This window comes from Papaver somniferum, chromosome 7 (assembly GCF_003573695.1).
Source record: "Papaver somniferum cultivar HN1 chromosome 7, ASM357369v1, whole genome shotgun sequence".
Lineage (NCBI taxonomy): Eukaryota > Viridiplantae > Streptophyta > Magnoliopsida > Ranunculales > Papaveraceae > Papaver > Papaver somniferum.
This window is the reverse complement of record NC_039364.1, coordinates 248,195,907-248,222,982: the sequence shown is the minus strand read 5'-3', so window position 1 is coordinate 248,222,982 and position 27,076 is coordinate 248,195,907. Positions and strand designations below refer to the sequence as shown.

The 27,076-nt window shown below is 36.2% G+C and overlaps 1 protein-coding gene across 1 annotated transcript; it reads left to right on the top strand.

Annotated features, from left to right (window-relative positions):
* The first annotated feature begins 24,909 nt into the window (after positions 1 to 24,909).
* Positions 24,910 to 25,449, top strand: LOC113296314. The gene is made up of 2 exons (XM_026544623.1): positions 24,910 to 25,212; positions 25,297 to 25,449. The coding sequence occupies exons 1-2, from the start codon at positions 24,910 to 24,912 to the stop codon at positions 25,447 to 25,449; spliced, it is 456 nt and encodes a 151-aa protein (XP_026400408.1).
* Positions 25,450 to 27,076: the final 1,627 nt, after the last annotated feature.

Below are 27,076 nucleotides of genomic sequence, written 5' to 3'. Positions count from 1 at the left end.
CTAATGAAAACTCTATCTCATATGTTTCAGGCACTTCACTTTGTTTGGAAGAATGTTCGGTTATGGTGCCTGAATCATCCTCCACATTGACATGTCCTTATTGTACTATTAAGGGTCATGAACTCTCTAATTGTTTCCAGTAAAAACATAAAGTAAAATATGTCAACAAACTGCAACAGAGAGTTAATCGATTAACAAACAGGCAAAAACCTGTTCTAAAGTCAAATCCATCTGAGATATGTTATTTTAAATCACCTCCTAAGAAGTTGATTTTTAAGGAACAAGTTAAGTCACTACAAAAAATAACTAGTTCTAAACGACTTATAAAAAGGGATGTTGAGAATTCCATGCAGGAACTATGTGATGAACAGATTATTGTTCACCCCAACACAGTCTAATTGTGTTGAAGGTGCATCTTATCTCATGTGCCCGAATTTCAAAAAGAGACAAGAGTTGTGCACAGTCGGGCTATAGGTTCAGAAACTATTCTAGTTTGGCTTTTGAATTTTGTTTTCTAAATTTCTGTTTATTCTTTTCGTATCGTCAAATAATGGTATTGAAAATATTTCTCAGTATTTGAATAAAAAAAGGGGTCAAGATCGACATTTCTACCCTCTTTAGAGTTATGTAGTTGCAAGAAATCCTACACTACACCCCTCATATGATTTTACTAATACTCAACTCATTTTTAGATTTTCAATCTTAATTTTATTGATGAATCTTTGAATATTCTTACAAGAAAAGATAAAAGAATCAAGAATAACCTCTGCTCTAGACTTTCTCTCTCCTATTTACTTATTTCTTTCTCAAAAAAGATCCCCCCCTTTCCTCACAGTTGAACGACTATTTATAAAGAAATACATAGTGGATGACAGCTAATCTGTCCTTTATTTTCGGATATGGCTTGCGAAATTCTCGCAAACTTACAAATGTTAATCTCGCAAACTCTTTAATTTTCGCAGGATTATCACATCTTTCTCATGATTTTAGCTGACGTCATTTATTATATCGTTTCTGAAATTGTTCTGCGACGCTGTTGTGTTGTATTGTTGATAATTTCGCTGAAATATTATTGTTGCGAGATTCTTATCCTACATCTTGCCTCTTCTCATATCTTCTCTGCAAAGTAGAGAATGATGTGAGAAATGCCGCAGTTGTTCATTTCTTCATATTCTGCATTTATCACACGTATTCTTTTTTCCATCTGTTTCTTGACACGTCTTTTGTAACCGTTGTTTTTTAACCGCTTATATATTTCCGTATTAATCATGTTTATATTCTCGAGGAAAAATTCCCTCTATATATATGTAGGATCAGAATCTCGCAACAATTATGTCTCAACGAAATTATCAATGGCATTGCACAATAGCGTCGCAGAACAATTTCAGAAACGATGTCAGTAAGGATCATGAGAAAGATGTGATAGTCTTGCGAAAATTAGAGAGCTTGTGAAGTTAACATTTGTAAGGTTGCGAGAATGTCGCAAACCATATCCGAAAATAAAGGACATATTAGCTGTCATCTACTATGTATTTCCTTATAAATAGTCATTCGAGTTGTAAAAAGAGGGAGAGATCTTTTTTGAGTAAGAAACAAGCAAATAGGAGAGAGAAAGTTCATAAAGAGTTCATTCTTGATTTCTTTATCTTTCTTGTAAGAACATTCAAAAATTAATCAATAAAATTAAGAGTGTAAACCTAAAAATGAGTTGATCAACAATGAAATCATATGAGGGGTGTAGTGTAGGATTTCCTGCAACTACATAATGGCGCTAGAAACAGGGACGAGTTGAAGATTATTCTAGAGAAAACTAAAGATTGATATTGAGATTTGTGAAAATTTAAAGTGATTGATTAAAGAATTTTTCATAATTTCTTGCAATACTGTTAGCATTGAAGAAATGGCTAGAAGAAGAAATACATCCGAACAACCGACTACTATTAGAAGAAGCAAGAGAATTGCTGGAAGAAAAAGAAGTGAAATGGGAGAATCAACTAGAATGAGAAATAATAGAGAAAATCTAATTCAATCGCCAATTCAACAAACATTAGTCCAAGAGAGGAATACAGATTATGACAGAGTGAGCGTACACACTTGGCGATCAAATTCAGCAGAAGAAATAGAAGAAGTGCAACAAAATAGAAATTATAGACAGGAAGAGAGAAATCAAGAAGCAGATAAAGGAATAATTCATGGAAATGAGGAAATTGGAGCGTTAGAAACATTGAGACGAAGAATACATGAAGAAAGAAGATCCGAGGCAGAGGAACGTGCAAATTTAACAAGGCAAAATCACGAATGAAGGATGGAGAATATCAGATTACAGAATAGAAGATCGAGAAGTATTACAAAATCATATTCCAGATCGACTAGAAGAGAAATAAGGCAAAATTCACCCACGATCAATGCTGGAAACAATATTCAAGAAGAAATATCAAATCATAATGAAGAATATCGCGAAAATAGAGAAATAACTGATGATCGTTACATTCCACAAAATGAAACTTTTGATGATGGGCAAATTGGAGGAAATCAAGAGAACGGGAAAATTCAGAGACAAAATAACCAAGATGGCGAAGGAAATCAAGAGTATGGAAGAAGAATTATACATGTGAGAGAAAATCAAAGAAATCAACAGACAATTGAAGAAGAAATTGAAAGACATAATGCTTAACAAGCACGTTTAATCTGCGAACGTGAAAGGTTGAGAGCGGAAATGGAAGAGCAAGATCTTGAGGAGACAATTCTCCAGAACAATCATGACAATCGAGAAAGAAGGCGTATACAAAACCGGAATAATGATAATCTCAATGAGGAGTATGATAGGGTGAAGAGAATGGCTGAAAGACAGCGAATTGAGTTGATAAGAAATGAACAAAATTATGGAGGGGAAAATTAACGACATCATCATTTGCGAATTCAAGATAGGGATGAGGAAGAGAATCGCAGAAGAAGACGAGATGAGGATAACGAAGAAGAGATACGAAATTTCGCAAGAGAAGATAAATGTGAACGCAGAAGAAGATAAGCAAAATTAAAGAGGCCAATGGGCCAAGATTCAGGTGTAAATAAACAAATCTTGAAAGAATTAGAAGAAATGAGAGGAATGCTAAATAACAGAGGAGAAGTAGGTAGAAGACAATTGGATGAAGCAATAGAAGAAGCTGCAAAAACTCCATTTACAAGGGAAGTACAATTAGGAGGAATACCACCGAAATGCAATTTGCCCGCATTAACCAGCATTTTCGATGGAACAACTTGTGCAATTCAACACATTAAAGCTTATGTGAGGTGCATGTTACAATGGGAAAATCATGATGCAGTATTGTGCAAATATTTCGCATCCAGCTTAATAGGAGAAGCGTTAAAATGGTTTGAAGGTTTACCAAAGAATACAATAACCTTCTTCAATAATTTGCAGACCATATTCTATGGAGCATATATAAGTAATAATTCCTCACAGCCTGGTATAGAAGATGTGTTTGGATTAAAACAAAGGACGGGAGAAAGTTTGAAACACTTGACTAAAAGATGGAGAACTATGTGTAGCGAAATAGCTGGCCGTGTATATGAGAGATATCTCATATTGTCATTTATCAATGCTATGTTTGCAACAAACCTGTTGTATGTTCAAATTTTCAGAGTCAAGAATACGATTACAATGACTGAATTGCGAGAACTTGAAGAAGAATACATTGCTTTAGAGGAAAAAAAAATGAAATGGAATCATATCCAGTTGCGAACACCAGCTCACAAACAGTGAATGCAAGCTTATGACCCAAGCTAATAAACACAGTGGCGAATACTTCGCAAGTACAACAAGAAAAGGAGACAAGTAACAATCAGCAGAAATTGGTAGCTATGGGGAGCCGAGATCAAGAAGAGTATGAAAGAGAAAGAAATTTCTACAGTCGTGGAGGAAATAACAAGATTCAAAGACTCGATCAACCGCAAGAAACTTATGGAGGTCAAAGACCAAACTTTAATAGAGGGCAAGGAGGTCACAAAGTAATATGGGAAGAAATCAAGATGCCACCTCTAGAGGCAAGTGTAGAGAAGATATGGGAAGCTATAATTTTGATGGAGAATATACCAACACCATGGACATGGGAACGGAACCGCCCCCAAATCACAGAAGTCATGAATTTTATTCTTATCATCATTTTCATGGACATACCACAAACGATTGAAAAAATGTAAAGAGAATTATTTTGAGAATGATAGATCAAGTAAAACTAAACGACTTTCTAGTAGGGCATCCGCAATCTCAACCATTACCACCCCCGCCAGAACATCACAAAGTGAAAACGATGAAAAAGAAAGAAACATTCTTCATAGAAGTTGGTGCAAAAGCAAAAAATCTATTTTGTCACTCTATCGTACATTCATATAAGACAATTGAATATTTTCTTGATAATGTTTTAAGTAGAGTGTTCGCAAGAGATAATAATGGAAGAGAAATTATGAATATTGCGAAAATTTCGCGACTAGAGGAATGGCAGAAACAGATCATTTCTTTTACCGCAAAAGAAATTCCCGAAGGAGAAGAGGTGCATGACAATCCATTGGTAATAAAATTAGAAATTAATCCAAAACCAAAAGAAGATGAGGATGATGAAGCTGAAGCTGAAGATTCATGGGCAATCAATAGAATCCTAGTCGATACTGGAAGCTCTGTGAACATCTTATTTTATCATACTTATAAAACCATGGGTGGAAGAGATGATGATCTTATACCATCAACATATAAGATATATGGTTTTAATGGTACTTCTAACAAGCCTAAAGGGGAGGTCACTATGCAAATTCCATTGAAGGGAATATCTTCTGAAATCTTATTCTGTGTCGTTGATGTAGAGTCACCCTACAATGCATTAATTGGTCGACCTTGGTTACATGGGATTCTAGGTGTAGCCTCAACTTTCCACCAGTGCATCAAATTCCCCCACCCCAATGGTGTAGGAATCATAAAGGGAGATTGAATTGAAGGAAAAAGATGTTGCGAGACTGAGATAGAATCTTGCGAAGGAAGAGCAAACAAGAAGGAAAATTGGCGACGCAAAATCAAAGACGTACAAAGAAGTGAGAGGTTGATGGTGGATACAATCGAAAAGAAAGGAGAAGCGATGTTGTGAAATTAATGTTAGCTCGGAATAAGAAGGATGAACATACAACTACCAAGGAAGCAGTAGCAGAAAATAATAAAAAAGCAGAGGATGGCAAGGATAATAAAAACAAGAAATGTATGAATGATTAAGTTGTTGTGATATTCTCGCAATAAGTAAAATTCTCAAAAATACATTTGATTGAACAACAAAATTGAGATTGCGAAATTCAGATACAATATGATGATTTGCGAGACTCTCGCAGAGATAATAAATTTTACAGAAAATAATCAGAGAAGAATGACAAAAGAGAAAGAGGCGAACCTTTATGGCGTACACCTTAGTTCGCGAATACAATTCCGCAAGAGGAAAATGTAAGACCTAAAGTACGTCATATAAGGGGGTACCTATTGCATGATTCAGGGAAAGGCTACACCGCCACCGGAACCTGAGTCATGGAGATTTGGGGTCAATAAAGCCCATCCGGGAGAGGCACCTTGGATTCTCAACTTAAGCATATTACTTAGGTTGGGCGACTAAGGTAATAAGGACTCTCCCAAGGAGTGCATAATATGATCAAGGCGCCGAGGTACATGGTTGAGTCAAGGGTGCCGCGGGCGTTTGAAGCGTCCTTGCCATTCTTGACAAGTCTTGGCTTATACTGCACTCGGCCTGAAGAAAACCCCACTTAGGGTACAGTCTCGTAACCATAAGCCCTATAGGTAAAAGGGATAAGAGGCTGCGAAAACAACTGGTTGTTGTTAAGACTGGATGGGATGAGCTAACCTTGTATGGTAGAAGTACGCCTCCTTGAAGGGGCAACCAGGGGGGAGATAAGGGCGGCACCCTCCATTAGGGAGCTGATAAGTGTCTTAAGACGCAAATGTCATGAGGCTTTTTATTCGCAAGGATATTAAGGCTTGTCATATTTGTGCAATAATCCTAAAGAGGCAATAATACAAAAGAAAAGGATAAGACGAGATCAATGGGTTTTCGCATGAAAGTGCGAAGACGTCTTGCGATTTCGTCGCAAGACGGCAATGTCATGGGGCTTTATTTGACAAGAGGTGGCATAATAAGACCTTTAATTATGAAGGCAAAATAAGACCACACAAGAATGAGATTTTGAAAAGAAACAAAATCCACTTCGCAAAAAGTTGCGAAATTATACAATAAGAAAGTTTTATGACATCTCTCATTTGGATTCAAATAACAGAGGCAAGTATGGGAATGTGTGAAATTAGAGGATGTTATTTGTCTCCATATGAGAGATTTACTCAAAAATTCAAGAATTAATATTTATATTTATTAGTTATATTGCAAAGAAGAATTGTTTTCATTTATGCAGGTCAAAATGAAAGAAACACAAATATACAAAAAGAAGAAATAAATGTACAAGTATTACAAAGAATCGAAGAAAGAAGTAAAGATTATTTCTTGGTTAGTCCTCATTATCTTCACCAGACTTGTTTCCTTCTTCATCTGCGTCAGAATCTTTACCACCATCAAAACTTCCATCACTATCAGACTCTTCATCGTCAGCTTCGCTATCAGATATAATCAAACTGGGAGTATTCTGTGGGATTTCTTCTAAAAGGCAAGGATAATCAGAATGTGGGATATTATGATCATCACAAACCATTTAGATGGTTTGGTTGCGAAAATGCATAGTGTCATTCTGAAAATTCGTAACGGTGATTTTGATTTGTTTTTCAATATATAATACTTGTCGTTGCGAGAAGAAAGATTCTTTGGGAGTTCCTCCTTTTCGGCTTCAATTTCTTCAATCTTTTCACGATATTTATTTTCAGAATCTGCGAACAAAAGACAACCAATTATTAACTTGATGAAAATTCATAAGAAGCAAAATATTAATAAAGAAGAGCAATTAGCAACCTTCTCTGTCAGAAATCATGTCTCTAATCAAGGTTGTATGTCCAACTTGGAGACTAACATTTACACCAAAATCTTTTCTAGCATCATCTAAAATTTTCGCAGCCCAGACAAATTCATCCTCACTACTTATGAGAAAACGAGAACGAATTTGATTTTCCCTTTCACGGAGTTCAATATTCTTGCGGTTAGCTTCATCTCGCTCAAGTTGAACTTCAAGAAGAGCCTCTTGGAATTTCGCTAAAGCCTTGGCACCTTGATCAGAGATACGATCCTTATCATCTATGAGACCGCTAATTTTGGTTCTTAATTCATTTGTTTTCTCTTTGGAATCAATAAGGAGACGCTTAAATATGTTGGCTAAGCCTAAACTGGATCTATGATCAATTTCTGAGAGGCGAAATTTCGATCTAAGTTCATTTAGAGAAAGAGATGAAATTCTATCATTTGAAAAGCTATTTAAGGAATTGTTAATACGTTCAAGAAGGGTATCATTATCCAAGGCATTAGGAAATGAGCGAAGAAGGGTAGCTTCATCAGAAAGACCATAGATGTCTGCAAAAAGGATTATTTAAATAAGATAAAATAACAGGATGAATGAATAAAGAGAAAAGGGAAAAGTAACATATCGTAAAGCTGATGATTAGCTTGTTGAAGACTAGAAATTTTATTCTTATACGAGGAAGAATCAATTTCTAATTGTCTATTTTTCTCGCGAAGACTTTTAACTTCAACTTCCAATTCTTCATTTTTCGCGAAATTGAAGATTCTTCTTTTCAAGATTTTCGCGTCTTCTCTCCAGATATGAGGCAACAGCAAAAGAAGCTTTTCCATCCTGCGAAAATAAATAAAAAATATTAATATAGAAAGAAATTTTGAGTTATAACAATAAAGAAGTAAAAAGATAAAAGTATACCAGACTATTGAGAGAATGCAAGAAGTCGGGAGTCACGGATCTAGAAACTCCGCGAAGAGAGTTATCGCCATCCAGTAAAGGGACATCACAAAGAGTAGCGAGAGCTTTGCAGGTATTTGCGAATTGGATATCTCTCATCCCTTGTAGAGAATCAGAAAAGAGGCCAGAAAGCTTAGCCATAGAAGATTCAGGTGGAGAATCTTCAGTTGCAGCAAGATCATCGTTATCTTCATCACCCTTATCACTTTCAGAACTTTCGTTAGGAAGAACATTTGAAGGATAAGGAGAACGAACTTTTCTTTTCTTTGGAGGAGGACCAGTTGATTTTTCCCTGCGAAGAGTACCTTTACCTTTATCACCAATCTTCGCAGCATCAACAGACTCTTCTACTTCAGCAATAACCTTCACACACAGATAGAAATAAGAAATGGAAGCATGGAAGTAACAGTACTATTTAAAGTCATAAAATAAAATTTCTTACCTCATCTTTGTATGAGCGAAGAGCTAACAGAGTGCTAGATTTCCCAGTCCTGTTATAACTATCTTTCAGTTTTTGGATCTGCGGAATATCGCAAGAGTTAGCGAACAGAATAATAAAAATCAATAAAGAAATATAAAATGAGCTAAAGGGGAGAAGTATACCTCTTTTTCCTTCTCGGGCCAGGAGAAAACCCAAGGTTGATATGCAGCGAGATTCGCAGGAAGAACGTTTGATCCAGCAATGTAAGGACCCTTTAACATTAAAGGAAACACACACCATTTGTCATCTTTGGATTGACTAGGAGTTGTATTTTTACCAGAATTCCAGTCAATATCTTGCATAAGAATTTTGGCTTCATCAATGTTATCTTTCCTTCTTAATCGAATACCCCAGCGAGTATTCTCCTTCTTCATGGAGATAAGTTCGTAGTTTTCAAAGAAATTCGCCACTGTATGTTTCTCAGCAACTATCTCTAGGTCTGCGAATTTTGGATCCCTAAGTTCTGTGGAGTAAAGAGATCCTCTACCAGCACCACGATTAGCGAACTCTAGCATCAGACGGATGCAGTCCCCACTTAGTTGGAAAATGGCTCGCGAAAATCTCGGATGAGCGAGAATTTCATAAAATAAAGGAATGTCTGGGTTATAAAGAGGAATAAGGAGACCTGCGAAAATTTGACCTAGAGAAATTATGATTGATTGATCATCACAATTTTGATTGGAGAAAAGCTTGACAGAAAGAATTGATTTGACATTCACACCAGGAATGGGGGAGAGTGTAAAACCTCTATTAGTAAGATCTTTTTGGACATCTTGTAGATTCTTCTCATATCTATGACCACTTGGAGCCATGTTTGAATATAGATTATGGGAATGTGTAGAAAGTAAAAGAACTGAAGGAAGAAAAAATTACAGCAGCAGAATTTGCAGAAGAATGATAGAGTTGCAGAGATGAGAGAATAAAAATAGAAGAAAAAGTAAAAAGAAAAGTGGAAAGAGGGGGGGAGAAGAGTATATAAAGAAAATTTACTTCTCGAAGAAATAAACACCATTAAGACGAAGAGACGTGAGCGGTTGAAAGGTAGCGGTTACAGAAGACGTGTCAAGAAATAAATGGAAGAGAGAGTACGTGTGATAAATGTGGAATATGAAAAGATAAGCAGTTGCGGCATTTATCACATCATTCTCTACTTTGCAGAGAAGATATGAGAAGAGGCAAGATTTAGGATCAGCATCTCGCAACAATTATGTCTCAGCAAAATTATCAATGGCATTGCACAATAGCGTCGCAGAACAATTTCAGAAACGATGTCAGTAAGGATCATGAGAAAGATGTGATAGTCTTGCGAAAATTAGAGAGCTTGCGAAGTTAACATTTGTAAGGTTGCGAGAATGTCGCAAACCATATCCGAAAATAAAGGACAGATTAGCTGTCATCCACTATGTGTTTCCTTATAAATAGTCATTCGAGTTGTAAAAATAGGGAGAGATCTTTTTTGAGTAAGAAACAAGCAAATAGGAGAGAGAAAGTTCAGAGCAGAGTTCATTCTTGATTTCTTTATCTTTCTTGTAAGAACATTCAAAAATTAATCAATAAAATTAAGAGTGTAAACCTAAAAATGAGTTGATCAACAATGAAATCATATGAGGGGTGTAGTGTAGGATTTCCTGCAACTAAAATATACTCTTTCTCACTCTCTTCTTCTTTCTTTTTATTTTATCTGCAACTTCATCGTTCTTCTGCAAATTCCGTTATTGCAACTTTTCTTCTTTCTTCTTCAATCTTTTTAAGTTCTTCTTCATCTTCATACTATTTCCTCTGCAGATCTTCGTCATTCGTAATTTTCTTCGAAATAATCTTCCTGCTAGTGTCTTCCATAGATTCATCAAGGTTAGTTTTTTATTTTTATGGGTTTTGTTGAAATTGATCTTGTTTACGACCTTATTTGATGTTGTTTATATGATTCCCATACTATTGTTATTTCAGCAAAAGCGCCTCCAACACTAAATTTACAGTTCAGAACCCTAATATTCCTAAACCGCAGCATAAGGTTGTTGCGCATAAAAGAAAGTCTACGAATCATAAGGTAGTAAGAAACATTATTCTTTTCTAATAACAATATTGTTGCCTCTGTTTCTTATCTGGATTGTAATTCGCAAGGTGATAAGGATGTCAATAAACCTCTCAAGAAATCTCGCCACATTAAAACTGTTGAAACTTCTGTTCCATTCCACTTACTTATCTCTTCTAAGTCTCCTGCGACATCTTCGCAAGATAAACCATCATCTCCAATTCGCGAAAAAGCTTCCTCAGACTTCATTTCTTCAGCCGACCTTTCAATGATTGAAACCCCCATTATTGATCCCTCTGTAAATGAAACTTCTTCTCTTCCTTTTGATAATATTTCCCAACCTTCTATCATTGCCAGTTCTCTACCTGAATCTCTTCCCTTTTCGAAAGAAACCGTGGAAAAAATAGATATTGCTTTCAAAGTTTTGTCTGAAGTCCTAGATGATGGCAAGAAGTCTTCCATTGATCCTGTCAAGTCTAGTATTTGCGAAATTCTGAGTAAGTATTTAGGTTCTGACAGAGCTGCTTCGCAAACAGCTTTGGAAAAAGAGTGTAATGCTCTTCGCCTCGAAAATCAAAAGCTTCAGAATGTTTTGCTGGATCGTGACAACTTTCGCAAGAAGAATGATGAATTTAGAGGTATGATTTTCTTATCTGTGTCTTCAATTTGCCTTTCTAATGGTTTTTTCCTTCCCATATTTAATTATCTTTGAAATCCATCCTTCGCATGTTAAGCCTTAAACCAGAACGAATAATGGAGATATATCAATTTGAATCTGCTGTTGAAGAATCCCGTGTTGATAAAGAGATTTTGATGGATGAATATAACCAACTAGATAACCTTTATTCATATTCTCTTGATCATATAAATAACTTTACCAATGAAAATACCCAATTAGTTCAGAAGCAAGATTTACTAAGTAATGAAATATCTCTCCTTTCTTATTCTTTAACTAAAGCTAATTTAGGGATGAAAACTTTATCAGATGAGAATAAAACCTTATCTCAAGAGAAGCGATCTTGTTTAAACAAGATAGTGACATCTTCGCAACAACTTAGCATTCTTCAGAAAGTATGTGATTACCAAGAATAATCTCTTCGCTCTTTGAGAAATAAACTTAAAGAAGTGACAGAGTCATCCATTGCTGAAAGAGATACACTCATTTAAGGTAGAATAGCTTTAAGTGTAAAGGCGAATCAACTTAAAGAACAATATTCCAAATTAGAAGAATCGTATTCTTCTCTTGCGAAGAAAAATTCCTTCCTTATTTCTAAAGAGAAAAATCTTCAGTCTCGACTTAAAGGTTTAGTTGGAGATAAATTTGATGATGCGATGGGCCGTTGGGAGAATAGTTGTCTGAATTTGATTCAACATCTTATTTCGTAAAAGGAAGGTAGTCATAATAGTTTGGCTGCCTTAACTATCTTTTCTTTGTCATATCTTTTTGAGTTTTTCATCTTATTGAAATTTTGTATTTTGCCTTTCGCAGAGTCTGAGAAGAATCTTCATTCCTCCATTTCTGCTTTGGAGGCTAAATATGCCAAATTTCGCAAAGAAAACGCATTACTTTTCTCTGTCCTTACTAGTTCTCGCGATCGAGCAGAAAGAATACTTGATTATCTTGCTTACTTTAAGGATATTCAAGATAGGAATCATCAGAGAGCACTTCTTCGTCAAGTTCATCTCCGGGATGAAGTCCTGGTAAATGATATCTTATTGTCAAAATCTCTTCCTCCTACATCAATCGAACCTTTGGAAGTAGATGATGATGAAGTTCCTCGTCCTGCTGATAGTGATTATGATTACGAAAGTGGTGCAGAGGATAATCTCTTGGAAGATGAAGAATAAATTCCTTCTAAGGAAGCATCTGCTGGTGTTAATCAAAATGAGAATGAAAAAGAAATCTCTTCTGAAGAAGCAATTGCTGGCGAAAATCAAGGTGCTAATCAGGTCGAAGATCAGAATCAAAATGAAGAAGAAGCTTGCGATAATGAGAACATTGGCGAAGAACGTTTATTATCTTCTTCTACTGGAATTAATATTGAAGCATGAGATTCTTGTCTTATCGTTATTACTTTTTTGCGAATAACATTCTTCAACCAACTTTGGAATCAATTTTCCCTTTTAGTATTTTGCTGGTGAGAAAGATAATGTTTCTTGTTTATTGATTCCCATACTTGCCTCTCATTATCTTTCTTCCGAAAAAATAATCTGTTAAGATTACTTATGAATATTTTATTTTATCATGTGTTCTTATTTGCCTTCCTAATTAAAGGTCTTATTATGCCACCTCTTATCATTGCGACAAAATCGCAAGACGTCCTTGCATTTTCATGCAAAAACCCATTGATCTTGCCTTAACTTTTTCTTTTGTATTATGGCCTCTTCAGGAATGTTGCGACAATATGACATGCCTAAATGTTCTTGCGAAAATAAATCCCCATGACATTGTCGTCTTGCGACGAAATTGCAGAACGTCTTCGCACGTTCATGCGAAAACCCATTGATCTCGTCTTATCTTTTTCTTTTGTATTATTGCCTCTTCAGGATTGTTGCATAAATATGACAAGCCTTAATACCCTTGTGAATAAAAAGCCTCATGACATTTGCGTCTTAAGACACTTATCAGCTCTCTAATGGAGGGTGCCGCCCTTATCTCCCCCTGGTTGCCCCTCAAGGAGGCGTACTTTTACCATACAAGGTTAGCTCCTCCCATCCAGTCTTAACAACAACCAGTTGTTTTCGCAGCCTCTTATCCCTTTTACCTATAGGGCTTATGGTTACGAGACTGCACCCTAAGTGGGGTTTTCTTCAGGCCGAGTGCAGTATAAGCCAAGACTTGTCAAGAATGGAAAAGTACGCTTCAAACGTCCCTGGCACTCTTGACTCAACCGTGTACCTCAGCGCCTTGATCAGATCTTCACTCCTTGGGAGAGTTCTTATTACCTTAGTTGCCCAACCTAAGTCATATGCTTAAGCTGAGAATCCAAGGTGCCTCTCCCGGATGGGCTTTATTGACCCCAAATCTCCATGACTCGGGTTCCGGTGGCGGTGTAGCCTTTCCCTGAGCCATGCAACAGGTACCCCCTAATATGACGTACTTTAGGTCTTACATTTGCCTCTTGCGAAATTTTATTCGCGAACTAGGGTGTATGCCATAAAGGTTCGCCCCTTTCTTTTATGTCATTGTTCTGTGATTATCTCTGCGAAAATTTCGCACATCATGGTCTTGTTTTGATATGAAAAATCTTGCAATTATTCTTTCAGAATCCATAACTTCTCAAAGCTTCTTACTGATAATATCTTTTTAAGTACAACATGTTCCCTGGTCTGTCAAGTCTATGACCAACATCTCTACCTTCTGGATCCATTAATCCATAAGCTCATGTTCCAACTATATCCTTAATGATGTAAGGTCCATCCCATTTTTTCGCTAATTTTCCACAATTTTCTCACTGATATATTGGTGTCTCTCTCAGAACTAAATCTCCTGGTTGAAGTTCGCGTATTTTGACACGTTTATTATATTCTCGGGCTAATCTTCGCTGATAATTCTCCATATGTTGTAAAGATTTTTCTGTTCTTTCTTCTAATTCATCAAGTTTGTTTAAAATCAAACCCGCACTAAGATTTTTCTCCCAAGCTTCTCTCTTTGTTGTCGGAATAACAACTTCTGTTGGTAATATTGCTTTAACTCCGTATGTTAAACAAAAAGGTGACATTCCAGTAGATTCTCTTCTAGTTGTATTATAAGCCCATACTGCATTATGTACTTGTTCGCACCATGCTCTGTGATGTCCTTCCAATTTCTTCTTTAATATATCTGCAATTGTTCTGTTTGTTGCTTCTACCTGTCCATTAGCTTGTGGATACAAAGGAATAGACTTTCCACATTTTATCTTAAATGCATTAAGTAACATTTCTATGTTTTGTCCTTCAAACTGTTTCCCATTATCAGATACCAACTGCGCAGGAATTCCGAATCTGCAAATGATATTTTCGAATATGAATGTAAAGATATCTTTGTCGCGAATATGTTGTACTGCCTTCACTTCTGTCCATTTTGTGAAATAATCTGTTGCGACTATTAAGTATCTTCTTTGTACATAATCTGGTAAAAATGGCCCCACAATATCTAAGCCCCACTTTCCAAAAGGCCACACACTGGTTGAAGATGATAATGGTGCTCCAGGTGCATGTATTTTCTTTCCATGTCGCTGACAATCTTCGGAACGTCTTGATATTTTTTTTGCATCTTCGTGCATGTATGGAAAGTAATAGCCTTGCATTTTTTCTCTATGTGCCAAAGATCTTCCCCCGCTATGATTGCTAGCATCCCCACTGTGTAACATCTTTAACACTTTTTCTCCTTCCTCTCGTGTCAAACATCTTAGTGATGGTCCATTAAAGGATTTTCGGTATAGCAACCCATCTCTTAATTCATAATTCGTTGCACGGCTTTTTAACTTGTGTGTTTCCAATCTATTTCTTGGTGTTTCTCCTTTCGCCAAATATGCATTAAGTTCCATTCTCCAGTGCGATATTGTTCGTTTGTTCTTCTTCTTCATTGTGTATTATCATCACGTCCACTTTTTCTTCTTCTTTATTGATTGATGGTGACAGAAGTGTTTGTATTTTTATGCATCTCGCAGTTGGATCTGTCATCATGCTTGAGATGAAAGCAAAAGCATCTGCGGGTCTGTTATCCTTCCTTGAAATGTGCCTCCATTTTATTTTTGGGATTTTCGCTGATAATTCTTCAACGAGCTTCTTGTATTTCTTTAAGGATGGTTCATTTGTAGTATACTCTCCCTTTATTTGGCGAATAACTAGCTGCGAATCGCTAGTGATCCTTGCATTTTCTAGTTTCATTTCTATTGTGAATTTTAAGGCATGTATCACAACTTCATATTCCGTTTCATTATTAGTGGATGCGAATTCCGATCTGAATGAAAAAGTCATCTTTATTCCTTCTGGCGAAATTAAAACAATTCCAAATCCATTTCCTTCTCCATTTGATGATCCATCTACCAATATCTCCCATCTATTTGGTTCTGTTAATAAATCTTTTGGATCTCCGTATTCTTCTTCTATATCCATCATTTCTTCTACCGCTTCATCTTCTTCTAAAGGAAATTCTGCCAAGAAATCTGCAACAACTTGTGATTTTGAGGAAGACATAATTTCATATTTAATATCAAAGTGTCCTACTTGTGCATTCCATCTCTCCACTCTTCCTGATCTTTTAGAATTCTTCATCACTGATTCAATTGGTACTTTTGTTAATACCTTTATCTTGTGCGCTTGAAAATATATGCGGAGCTTAAATGATGCATAAACTAATGCTAGGATCAACTTCTCAATCTTTGAGTAATTCTTCTCGACAGTATTAAAAGTTTTGCTAATGTAATAAAAGGGTTTCTCCACTCCTGCGTCTATGCGCAATAACACAGCACTTAATGCATGCGACGTCGTCGCAAGATAGATCAATAATTCTTCTCCTGATTCTGCTTTTTGTAAAATGGTTGTATTCATAAGATGTTCTTTGATCCCTTGAAAAGCCTTTTCACATTCATCAGTCCATTTGAATTTCGCACCCTTCTTGAGTATATCGAAAAAATATTTACATTAGTCTGATGATCGCGAGATGAATCTCCCCAGCGAAGCTAGGAGTCCATTCAATTTCTGTACATCTTTTATTGTTGCTGGTGTTGGCATGTCACGAATTACTTGCACTTTTTCTGGGTCAACCTGTATTCCTTCTTTTGATACAATGTAGCCTAAAAAATTTCCCGATGCAACTCCAATAGTACACTTCTCAGGATTCAATTTAATGTTGAACCGCCGCATTTGTTCAAAAATCTCCCTCAGGTCCTATACATGGTATTTGGCTTCTTTACTCTTTACTAACATGTCGTACACGTATATTTCTAATGTTTTGTGTATCCATTTTGCGAATACCTTTTATACCATTCTTTGGTATGTCGCTCCCGCATTTCGCAAACCAAATGGCATTTTCGTGTAACAATATAAACCTCTAGGAGCGACAAAAGCAGTATGTTCTTGATCTTCTTCAGCGAGAGGGATTTGGTTATACCCTTTGTACCCATCTAAAGACGATACTCTATCATTTCCCGCTGCAGATTCCACCATTTGAGGAATATCTGGTAACGGAAAACTATATTTAGGACAAGCTTTGTTTAAATCAGTGAAATCTATGCAAATCCTTATTCCTTTGTTTTTCTTTGGGACAATGACCATATTCGCTATCCATTTTGGGTATTTAGCTTCTCTTATAATTCCTGCATCAAGCATTTTCTGTAGTTCTTCTTCTATTTGGGAATGGTATGCTGTTGCGATTTTTCTTATTCTTTGTTTAAATGGTCTCACATTCTTGTTAATATCCAACTTGTGGCATGCAATTGATGGATCTATTCCCGGTATCTCATCCATGCTTCCTGCGAAAACATCTTTATATTCTCGCAAAAGGTTAACAGTTCTTTCTTCTTCTTCTTCTACATCCATCTTGGTTCCAATTCTCAATATTAGAGGTTCTTCCATAGTCCCAATGTTTAGTTCTTTTGTTGGTTTTGCGGCAGTGTAACTGGCCTCGGATTCTCCCATTGGTGTTGGTTATTTTATTGTTTTCACAGGTCCTTCTCCTTCTTCCGAAATTTCGCTGGGTATTCCCTTGCCTTCTTTTGCCCTTATCATGTATACTTTAAATTCTTCTTCTTTCTTTGCCTCCTTCGCCAACTTTCTACAAAAAATTTTCCTTTTTGCTTGTCCTTCATAATGCTTTACTTCAATTTGATGACATAATTTCGCATTATCAACGTCTCCTCTGATTTCTCCTATTCCATTTGGTGTGGGGAATTTAATACATTGATGCAACGTTGATACTACAGCTTTTATCGCATGTATCTATGGTCTTCCTAGCAACATATTATATGGCGATTCCATATCCACCACGCATAGTGTTACATGTGTTTCGATCTCTCCTAGTGGAATTCGTACCACTATTTCTCCTTTAGGTTTTGTTGTAGATTTTCCAAAGCCATGAACAAAATATGTTGAATTGGACATTTCTTCATCTTTAAATCCCATTCCCCTGAATGCATGATAGAATATTATATCCACTGAACTTCCTGTATTGATTAAAGTTCTGTTCAATATCCATTCTCCCGTGGATTTTGTTGTTGTCTCCTTCTCTTTTCGCGTAATAGGCACTATAATAACCAATGGAGATGTGTGGTTTAAATTTTCTTTTGGTATTTCTGCCGCCATGAATGTGATTTTTTGTTTTCCCCAATCTTTCAAGGGTGATGTCTTTTGTACTGCCATAACTTTCATTCCTTCAAAATTTCGTTTATGTATTCTTCCTTTGATGTTTTCATGGAATTCATTAACCATTATTTTTGTTATCATATTACACTCCAATCTTTTTTTTATCTTCATCGACTCTAATCATTTTTCTTTTAACTGGTCCACTGATTTATTTAATCACTTTCTTGATTTGAACAATCTCAACAACAATCTTTAATTTTCGATCTTCAGCCTCTCCTTGTTTCTAGCGCCATTATGTAGTTGCAGGAAATCCTACACTACACTCCTCATATGATTTTATTAATACTCAACTCATTTTTATATTTTCAATCTTAATTTTATTGATGAATCTTTGAATATTCTTACAAGAAAAGATAAAAGAATCAAGAATAACCTCTGCTCTAGACTTTCTCTCTCCTATTTACTTATTTCTTTCTCAAAAAAGATCCCCCCCTTTCCTCACAGTTGAACGACTATTTATAAGGAAATACATAGTGGATGACATCTAATCTGTCCTTTATTTTCGGATATGGCTTGCGACATTCTCGCAACCTTACAAATGTTAATCTCGCAAACTCTTTAATTTTCGCAGGATTATCACATCTTTCTCATGATTTTATGTGACGTCATTTATTATATCGTTTCTGAAATTGTTTTGCGACGTTATTGTGTTGTGTTGTTGATAATTTCGCTGAAATATTATTGTTGCGAGATTCTGATCCTACAAGTTGTTTTTGTTGATCGTACGTGAACCCTACTACTTTGTATATAGGTTCCGTAACCCTACATTCTTTTCCTTCTCTGAAACTTTTTTCATCAAAAGGTTGCTTGTGGATCTATTGTTTTTTGTGATCCTTTTCAAAAATCCCATATTTTAGTTTTATGGAGACTCTAAGCATCATCTCTTCTAATGGAAAATATATTAATATGATTGTTAAGCCATCGGTTATGAAGGAAAAAGACAAATCCCATTCTTCTACAACTTTGAAGAGAAAAGGGAAGAATATGAAGAAACCAAGAGCTAACACCTCAGATATTCAAAAGTTTTATGTTGTTCTTGAAGAGTTAAAAGAAGCAAGGATGGAGATTCAGCAAATAAAGGCTATTGTTCTAAGATCTCTTGAAATTCAGAAGGCCCTGATTCGGCAACAGTCAAGAAGGTTTGTTGGAATTGACTCTTTTCTTCATGAACCTTATGTTCCAATGAAATTCAGAAGGCCCTGACGACAAGGAGTTCGGGGACGATAAAGAATTTTTCAAGAAAATTAATGTCTAGGAAACTTCTTATGAGAATTTATTCTTATGTTTAAGAAGGAGAACTAGGGTTTGGAATAGCAATTATTGTGATTACACATAGCTATTTCAACGATTTTCGTCTTGCAATGTTTTTAGATTTATTTATTTAAATTCTAAAGTTATTTGGGAGATGATTTTTGTAGTATTTAATCTTTTTGATTTCATATATTGTAATTGCTTATGAGATATATATGTGTTTACGTTCGTGAAATGTGATTATCTCATATATGCTCAAAAGTTAAGTCTATTATGTCTTTATGCAAATATTGATAAAAGATAGAATGAACTTTTTAAAAATTCTGCAGTATTGATCTTTCCCTGATCCACTTTTATGTGAAAGTACTGTATGGCTCCGTAAGTTTTCTTATGATGGGTATTTCCGATTAAATTAATCTATATGTTATCCTTGTGGTTAATTTATTCGAGTTTACTGGATACAAATCCATGTAATTTGTTAATGTCCAAAGAAATCCTTCTTTTCTTGTAAAAGTAATGTCGCTCATGTTGTTCTCTTGAGAACGACATCAAATGGGAGAGAGTTCTTAATTGAACTTGTGCTTAATTGCCATATCTTTGTGGGGAGTGCGGTTGTGAAATATTGTAGGAGTTATCTTGTATCTTTATAAACTCCTTGATGAATACACTAAGTTTCGACTTTGTGAAATCTTCGAAACAAAGTTGATATGTTCTCTTTTTGTCATGAATTATCTTTTTGAAAATTTCATTATGATCCCGTAGTTTTCGTACCTTTGCCAATTTATATTGACAAAAAGGGGGAGAATTATTTGGTAGTTCACACTACATATATATGGTTTACGGATCATTATGTAGGGGTGGTTTTCATTGTAAGATGGGAGTATTGACTAAGGGGGAGTGATACATATCACCATACTATTATTTCAAAGTTGTGATACAATTGGACTTTGATTCTCAATAATAATACTATGACATTGTATAACAATGATTGAAAATGTTTGTTTTCTTATTGTTATGGCTACAGATCTTCAACAACAATGATGTTGAGTTGAACACGTTCAGGATCGCTGGAGTACTTGGAGTAACGAAGAATTCAAAGAAAGTTGAAGATCCAAGGAAATCAAGCATGATGGACGAAAAGCTACAAAGTTTATTTATTTTGTAATCCATATGTATTGACAGTTCTGTCACTAAAATTGACAAAGGAGGAGATTGTTAGAGCGCTGCTCGGTCGAACTTGCAAGCATTGCTATCTCAACCTTTTTTTTCAAGTTTAGTTGATCAAAACTATATACTTGATTTCTAGTCTGCTTATAGCTATATCTCGGATTAGGATAGAATGTATAGTTGAGCTTTAGACTTCACGTCGTGCACCAATTGAAGAAGAAGATCTACTGAGGAACTTGGAGGAACTTCATCAACAAAAGGTATGTGGAGAATAAAACTTATCTATCACTCAGAAGTCTATTTTATTCTATCTTCTAATGAGATTAAGTCGTATAGCTATATAGACTTTTACATTATACACATTTGATATTTCGAGCTGAGTTTATCTCGCTTATCTATTTCTCGAAATACATGTTGGAAGTTGTCATGTGCATTCTATTCTCTCTGCCTGCCCTAATAAACCTACGTCTGCATTTATCCTTATATGGCGTGTCCTTGGATCATTTGGCAATTGTTGCCTGTTAGGATGTGAACACATGTCCGGTTTAGATTAGCTAGTCATTAGGTTTTTCTCTCCCAATCATAAGCTTATTTAAGTTGTAATGAAACCCTGTTTTAGGACAAGTATGAATCAATGAAGTATTAGGATGCTGCAGCAGAAGTTACTATTACCCGATTATATTCCATCCAATTTCCGTTCGTTTTCCGTTGATTTCACTCTGAATCGTACTAAGAACTGTACAACTGGCATCAGAGCCGTTCCGTCCTAGCATCATGGTGGCTCAGACTTGCAAGGAGCTACAAGAAACCAATAACAGACAACAACACGAGATTGATTCTTTACACTTGAAGGTAAACAATCTAGCTCTGCAACTCAGTACAACGTCGACGAAAGATGATTTAAAGTCGATGAAGGTAAAGCTTGATTCTAGTATGCAATCGCTTAAGACAGATATTGAAAAGAGTTTTCAATCTCAGATGGAAATTTTTTTTTCTAATCGAGATCTAAACCAGGATCAAAATGGAGCTTCAGGATCTACTACTGGTGGATTTCATTCTAATTTTCATTCTGGTGGTCGAGATTCTAATCCCTTCATCGAATGCCTAAACTCGACTTTCCTAGATTTGATAGCGACAACCCAAAAAACTGGATCCAGAAATGTGACTACTATTTCCAGATGAACAATATACATGAGTTACACAAGACAAGGATGGAAGCCATGCATCTAGATGGTAAGGCAAATAAGTGGTATGTCAATTTTTGCCTTAACAAAATTGATATTCCATGGCCATATTTCTGTGATAATGTTTGTTCTAGATTTGAGAACCCTGCTCATTATAATATAGTTGGCTTGTTCAATAAATTGGCACAACAGAGCACTTTTGATGCTTACTTTGAAGAATTTGAGTATTATAAGGCATTACTCTTAAGTGTTCATAAGGATTTTCCTGAGACTTATTTCATTGCTAGCTTTATTGGTGGCTTAAATGAAGAACTCAGAAGTTCAGTTCTCATGTTTGATCCTAAAACACTACTTCATGCCTTTTCACTTGCAAGAATGCAAGAAAAAGCTCTTGTCCTGCAACAGAAAACCAACAAGCCTACACCCAAAATTTGTACTCCCTCATTTTCCAACTCTAGACAATTTACACCCACCACCCTTCCTCATAAATCTTCTTTTGTACCATCCACTTCATCTACTACACCCACTGCACCCAAGACTAGCCCAAGTTTGCCACTCAAAAGACTTACTCCAGAGCAGGTGCAGGATAGAAAATCTCAAGGGTTATGCTTCAATTGTGATGAACCTTACAAGAGAGTACATATTTGTAAAAAGCAGTATTTATGTGTACTTATAGGGGAGGAGGCTGAGTAAATTTTTGAGCATGGAGGAGAGACTGAACATGAAACAGATGAAGACCCTCCAATTGAGAGTGATATGGAAATCTCCTTACATGCTTTAACTAGTAATCTCTCAGGAGATACTATAAGATTTCCTGGCTTTGTCACGAAAATTTTTATTTCCATTCTTATTGATACTGGTAGCACACACAGTTTTATAGATTGTGCTTTGGCTGCTAGCTTAGATTGTTTCATTGCTCAAACTGGTAGTTTATTGGTCACAGTAGCAAATGGTGATAAAATAGTGAGTTCTGGTATTTGTTCTCAATTGGAGTGGACTATGCAAGGTCATAAGTTTTGTGGTGATTTGAGACTACTTTCTTTGGGAGGGTGTGACATAGTTTTGGGAGCAGATTGGTCAAGGAATCTTGGTGATGTTCTCTTCAACTTGTCCAAGTTATGCATCACTTTCAAGCACAAAGGTAAGAAGATCACATTAACTGGCATTCAACAAAAGTCTTCACTCAGCATGATGAGTGGCTCTGCAGTTAAGAAATCTTTTCAAAAACATATTCATGGAATAGTTGGTCGGTTATTCTCCATTTCTAGCTCATATGTCCAACCAATAACCCCACCACCAATTGCCAACTTACTCAACCAATTTACTGATGTTTTTACTGAGCCAAAATCTCTACCACCTGAGAGAAACTTGGACCATAAAATCCCTCTCAAGCCAAATTCTGAGCCAGTGAACCTCAGATCTTATAGATGCCCATATATTCAAAAATTAGTTGTGGAGAATCTGGTAAAGGAGATGCTCCACTCAGGAATTATACAACCAAGTCACAGTCCTTTTGCTTCTCCTATTTTGCTTGTCAAGAAAAAAAGACAACTCTTTGAGATTTTGTGTGGATTACAGGAAGTTGAATAGCCTCACAATTAAGGATAAATTCCCAATACCAATTATTGATGAGCTCTTAGATGAATTACATGGCTCCAAATTTTTTACTAAAATTGATCTTAAGTATGGCTACCATCAAGTCAGAGTTTCTCCTTCTGATATCCACAAGACTGCATTTAGGACTCATCATGGGAACTTTGAGTTCAAAGTAATGCCATTTGGCCTCACAAATGCACCAACAACTTTTCAAGCTCTCATGAATGACATTTTTCAAGACCATCTCAGGAAGTTCATTCTTGTCTTTTTTGATGACATATTGGTCTACAGTCCTTCCTTGGAGGAGCACTTACTTTACTTAAATACAACCTTGGAGCTACTCCAACAACATCAGTTGGCAGCTAACTTTTCAAAATACTCTTTTGGTTAATCTGAGATTTGAGTATTTGGGACACATCATTACTGGCAGTGGAGTTATGGCTGACCCTGAGAAGATCTCTGCAATGGTGGAATGGCCTACACCAACTAACATCAAAGAATTGAGGGGATTTTTAGGACTCACAGGGTACTAAAGAAAATTTGTGAAAGACTATGGCATTATTAGTAGACCATTTACTGATCTTCTGAAGAAAGATGCTTTCATCTGGTCTCATGCAGCCACTACAGCTTTCACACAGCTCAAGAAGGCAATGCCCACTACTCCTGTTCTAGCTCTACCTGATTTCAGTAAGCCATTCATCCTTGAAACTGATACTAGTGACTTAGGCATTGGAGTTGTACTTATGCAAGAGGGCAGAGCTATTGCCTTTTACGGCAAACCACTTGGGACAAAAGCTGATGTCTTGTCCACTTATGAAAAAGAGCTCCTAGCAATGTCCAAGCAGTAACTAGGTGGGAACACTACTTACAAGGTCAGAATTTCATTATCAAGACTGACCATCAGAGCATTAACTACTTCTTGGAGCATAAAATTTCTACAGTCTTGCAGCAAAAATGGCTTATGAAGCTGTTGGGTTTTGACTATGAAATATAGTACAAGAAGGGCTCAAAGAACAGATTAGCTGATGCTCTCTCTAGAAGACCTCACTCACCTGCTACATGCTCATCAATTTATCTGTCTCAACCTGCTTGGGAACAAGAAATTATTGCTAGATATGCTGAAGATATTAAGGTTCAACATCTTATAGCTCAGCTAACCATTGCTCCTGAGACAACTCCTAACTATTCTTACATCAATGGATTCTTGAGGTACAAAAACAGACTTTATGTTGGCAGTTCTCATACAACAAAGTCCAAAATTTTGAACTACATACACTCTTCAGCTGTTGGTGGGCATTCAGGTATGCGGGCTACTTACATTAGAGCAAAATCTTATTTCTTTTGGCCTGCCATGAAGAAAGACATTCTCTTGTATGTTTCCACTTGTGATGTATGTCAGAGGAATAAAGGAGAACACACTTTTCCTGCTGGCCTTTTACAGCCATTGCCAATTCCAGATCATGCTTGGCAACACATCTCAATGGATTTCATTGAGGGCTTACCAATGAGTGAGAGGAAATTTGTTATTCTGGTGGTAGTTGATAGATTAACAAAGTATAGCCACTTCATTGGACTGCATCATCCTTATACTGCTTCTTATGTTGCCAGAGAGTTTATTTCCAATATTTTCAAGCTTCATGGTCTGCCATCTTCTTATTGTGTCTGACAGAGACAAGATCTTCACCAGCAATTTTTGGCAGGACTTATTTAAAGCTCTAGGCATTCAGTTGAACCTCAGTACAGCTTACCACCCATAGACTGATGGTCAAACTGAGAGAGTGAACTCTTGTCTTGAGTGTTACTTGAGGTGCAAGTGTGTTCATCAACCCAGGAAATGGCATTTATGGCTTCCACTTGCAAAATGGTGGTATAACACTAATTACCACACAAGCTTAACAATGAGCCCATTTCAAGTTATGTATGGCTATCTTCCACCACACTTAGGTTTTTCTTCTCATGCTACCACTTATGTTGCTGAGGTTGAGACAGATTTAAAACATAGGGATATTGTTATTGACTTGCTGAAGGATGCTTTACATAAATCTCAAGAGAGGATGAAGTTTTTTGCTAATCAAAAGAGAACTGACAAAACCTTCTCTGTTGGTGACAAGGTTTACTTGAAGTTACAACCATATAGACAAACTTTTGTGGCTCTAAGAAGAAACTTGAAACTTGCAGCCAAGTACTATGGCCCATTTACTGTGTTGCAAAGAATTGGTCCATCTGCTTACAAGCTCCAGTTACCAGCTGAAGCTAGAATCCATTCTATCTTCCATGTGTCCTAGTTGAAGCAGCATATTGGTACTACTCACATTCCATCCCCTGCACTCCCTGTTTTGGATACAGATGGACAGTTTCTTGTCATTCATGCAGCTGCTCTAGACTCAAGGACCATTCTGCCTAATGGGTTTTCTGTGCCTCAGATACTTATTCAGTAGACAAACTCTTCAGCAGCAGATGCTACATGGGAAGATGCAAAACACATAGCTCACCACTTTCCTATCATGAGCTTATTTAAGTTGTAATGAAACCCTGTTTTAGGGCAAGTATGAATTAATAAAGTATTAGGTTGCTGCTACAGAAGTTACTATTATCCGATTATATTCCATCCAATTTCCGTTCATTTTCCGTTGATTTCACTCTCAATCGTACTAAGAACAGTACATAAGATTTTTGCTTTATCTATGTTCATTGTATTCTTGACGAGTTTAGTTGGAAAAAATTTATTTTTTGGAAAATAAACATTAAGTCAAAAGATGATCATGTGAAAATTGCCTTGAACTTCTTATATGATTTGTATGAGACAGTCCTTTGATGTTAACTCGGGAAGTTTCGTATTGATCATTCGATCACTTGAAAATTACTTGAAGTTAATGGTATGTTTGAGATTACCGCATTGTCGTATTCTAAGGATGTTTCAATGATTGAAATGAGAGTTTAGAACGGTTACCCATGTCTGGATATAACATGGTATGCATACGTAGTATGCGAACTTTATTGTGATGATTTAGGTCCAGAACTCATGTTTGTGTACCTAGTATGCGAACGAATTTACCTGAGAAGGTACGGAACTCTTGTTTGCGTACCTAGTATCCGAACGGGTTTACCTGAGTTGGGTCCGGATCGCTAACTCGGTTTGCGAACGGCTTGACTAGGCCAAGGTACGGAGCTGATGTTCGCGTACCCAGTTTGCGAACACAGTGGTTAAGTTCTAATATCGGTAGTGTATGATTCTCATACTCATGAACTAAAATATTTATGATTTAAGGAATGCAAATTAACTTTGCAAACCGTAGCTTAATGTTCATGAATTGATTCTTGTATAAGTACTTTGTACGATTACGAATCAAACTAATTTCATTTCAATTTGTTCACGAATAATTCTACGAGATAGTGAACAATTGAACAACTCTATTTGAAACACAATTAGATTCATTTGATTATCTATCATGATTGATTGATCATCATATTTCATCTAGAAGTATTAGATGAATACGGCTAAGACAAAGTGTTCATATGGATAACTTCGGTTAACTATTATTGAGCCAACCCAATATACATGTTTAGGTACGGTTCCCCATATCTAAATATAAGTATATTTCATTTGTGTGTAACAAGCTAAGACCATCTAACGGTGGAGATTAATTGCTTAATTTCTAAGCAGACTTAGCTTGAATCTTAAATCAGGAGTTCATCTAACGGTGAATATTGAATGCTTTGTTACTAAGCTATCTTAGCTTTGATTGTAAACAACCCTTATTTGAAATACTATATATGGGAGAATCCTAGCAACTGGAAAACCTAATCCGGTAACTTTCTTGTGTCCTAGTTGAAAACTAGAGCCGATTCTCCTTTGACCTAGGTTTTCCAAAACCATTATTAGGTTAACGACTTGAAGACTTCATTTAGGATTCGTGAAGCCATATCCCACTATTTTCTCTGTAGTTGTGTATTTTGATCTTACTTGTTCAATCGTATTGAGTTTTATATTCTCTAAGATTTACTCGAGATTTATCTCTGATAGGTACGATATAAAAAGTAATCACAACAGTTCTTCGTCTCAGA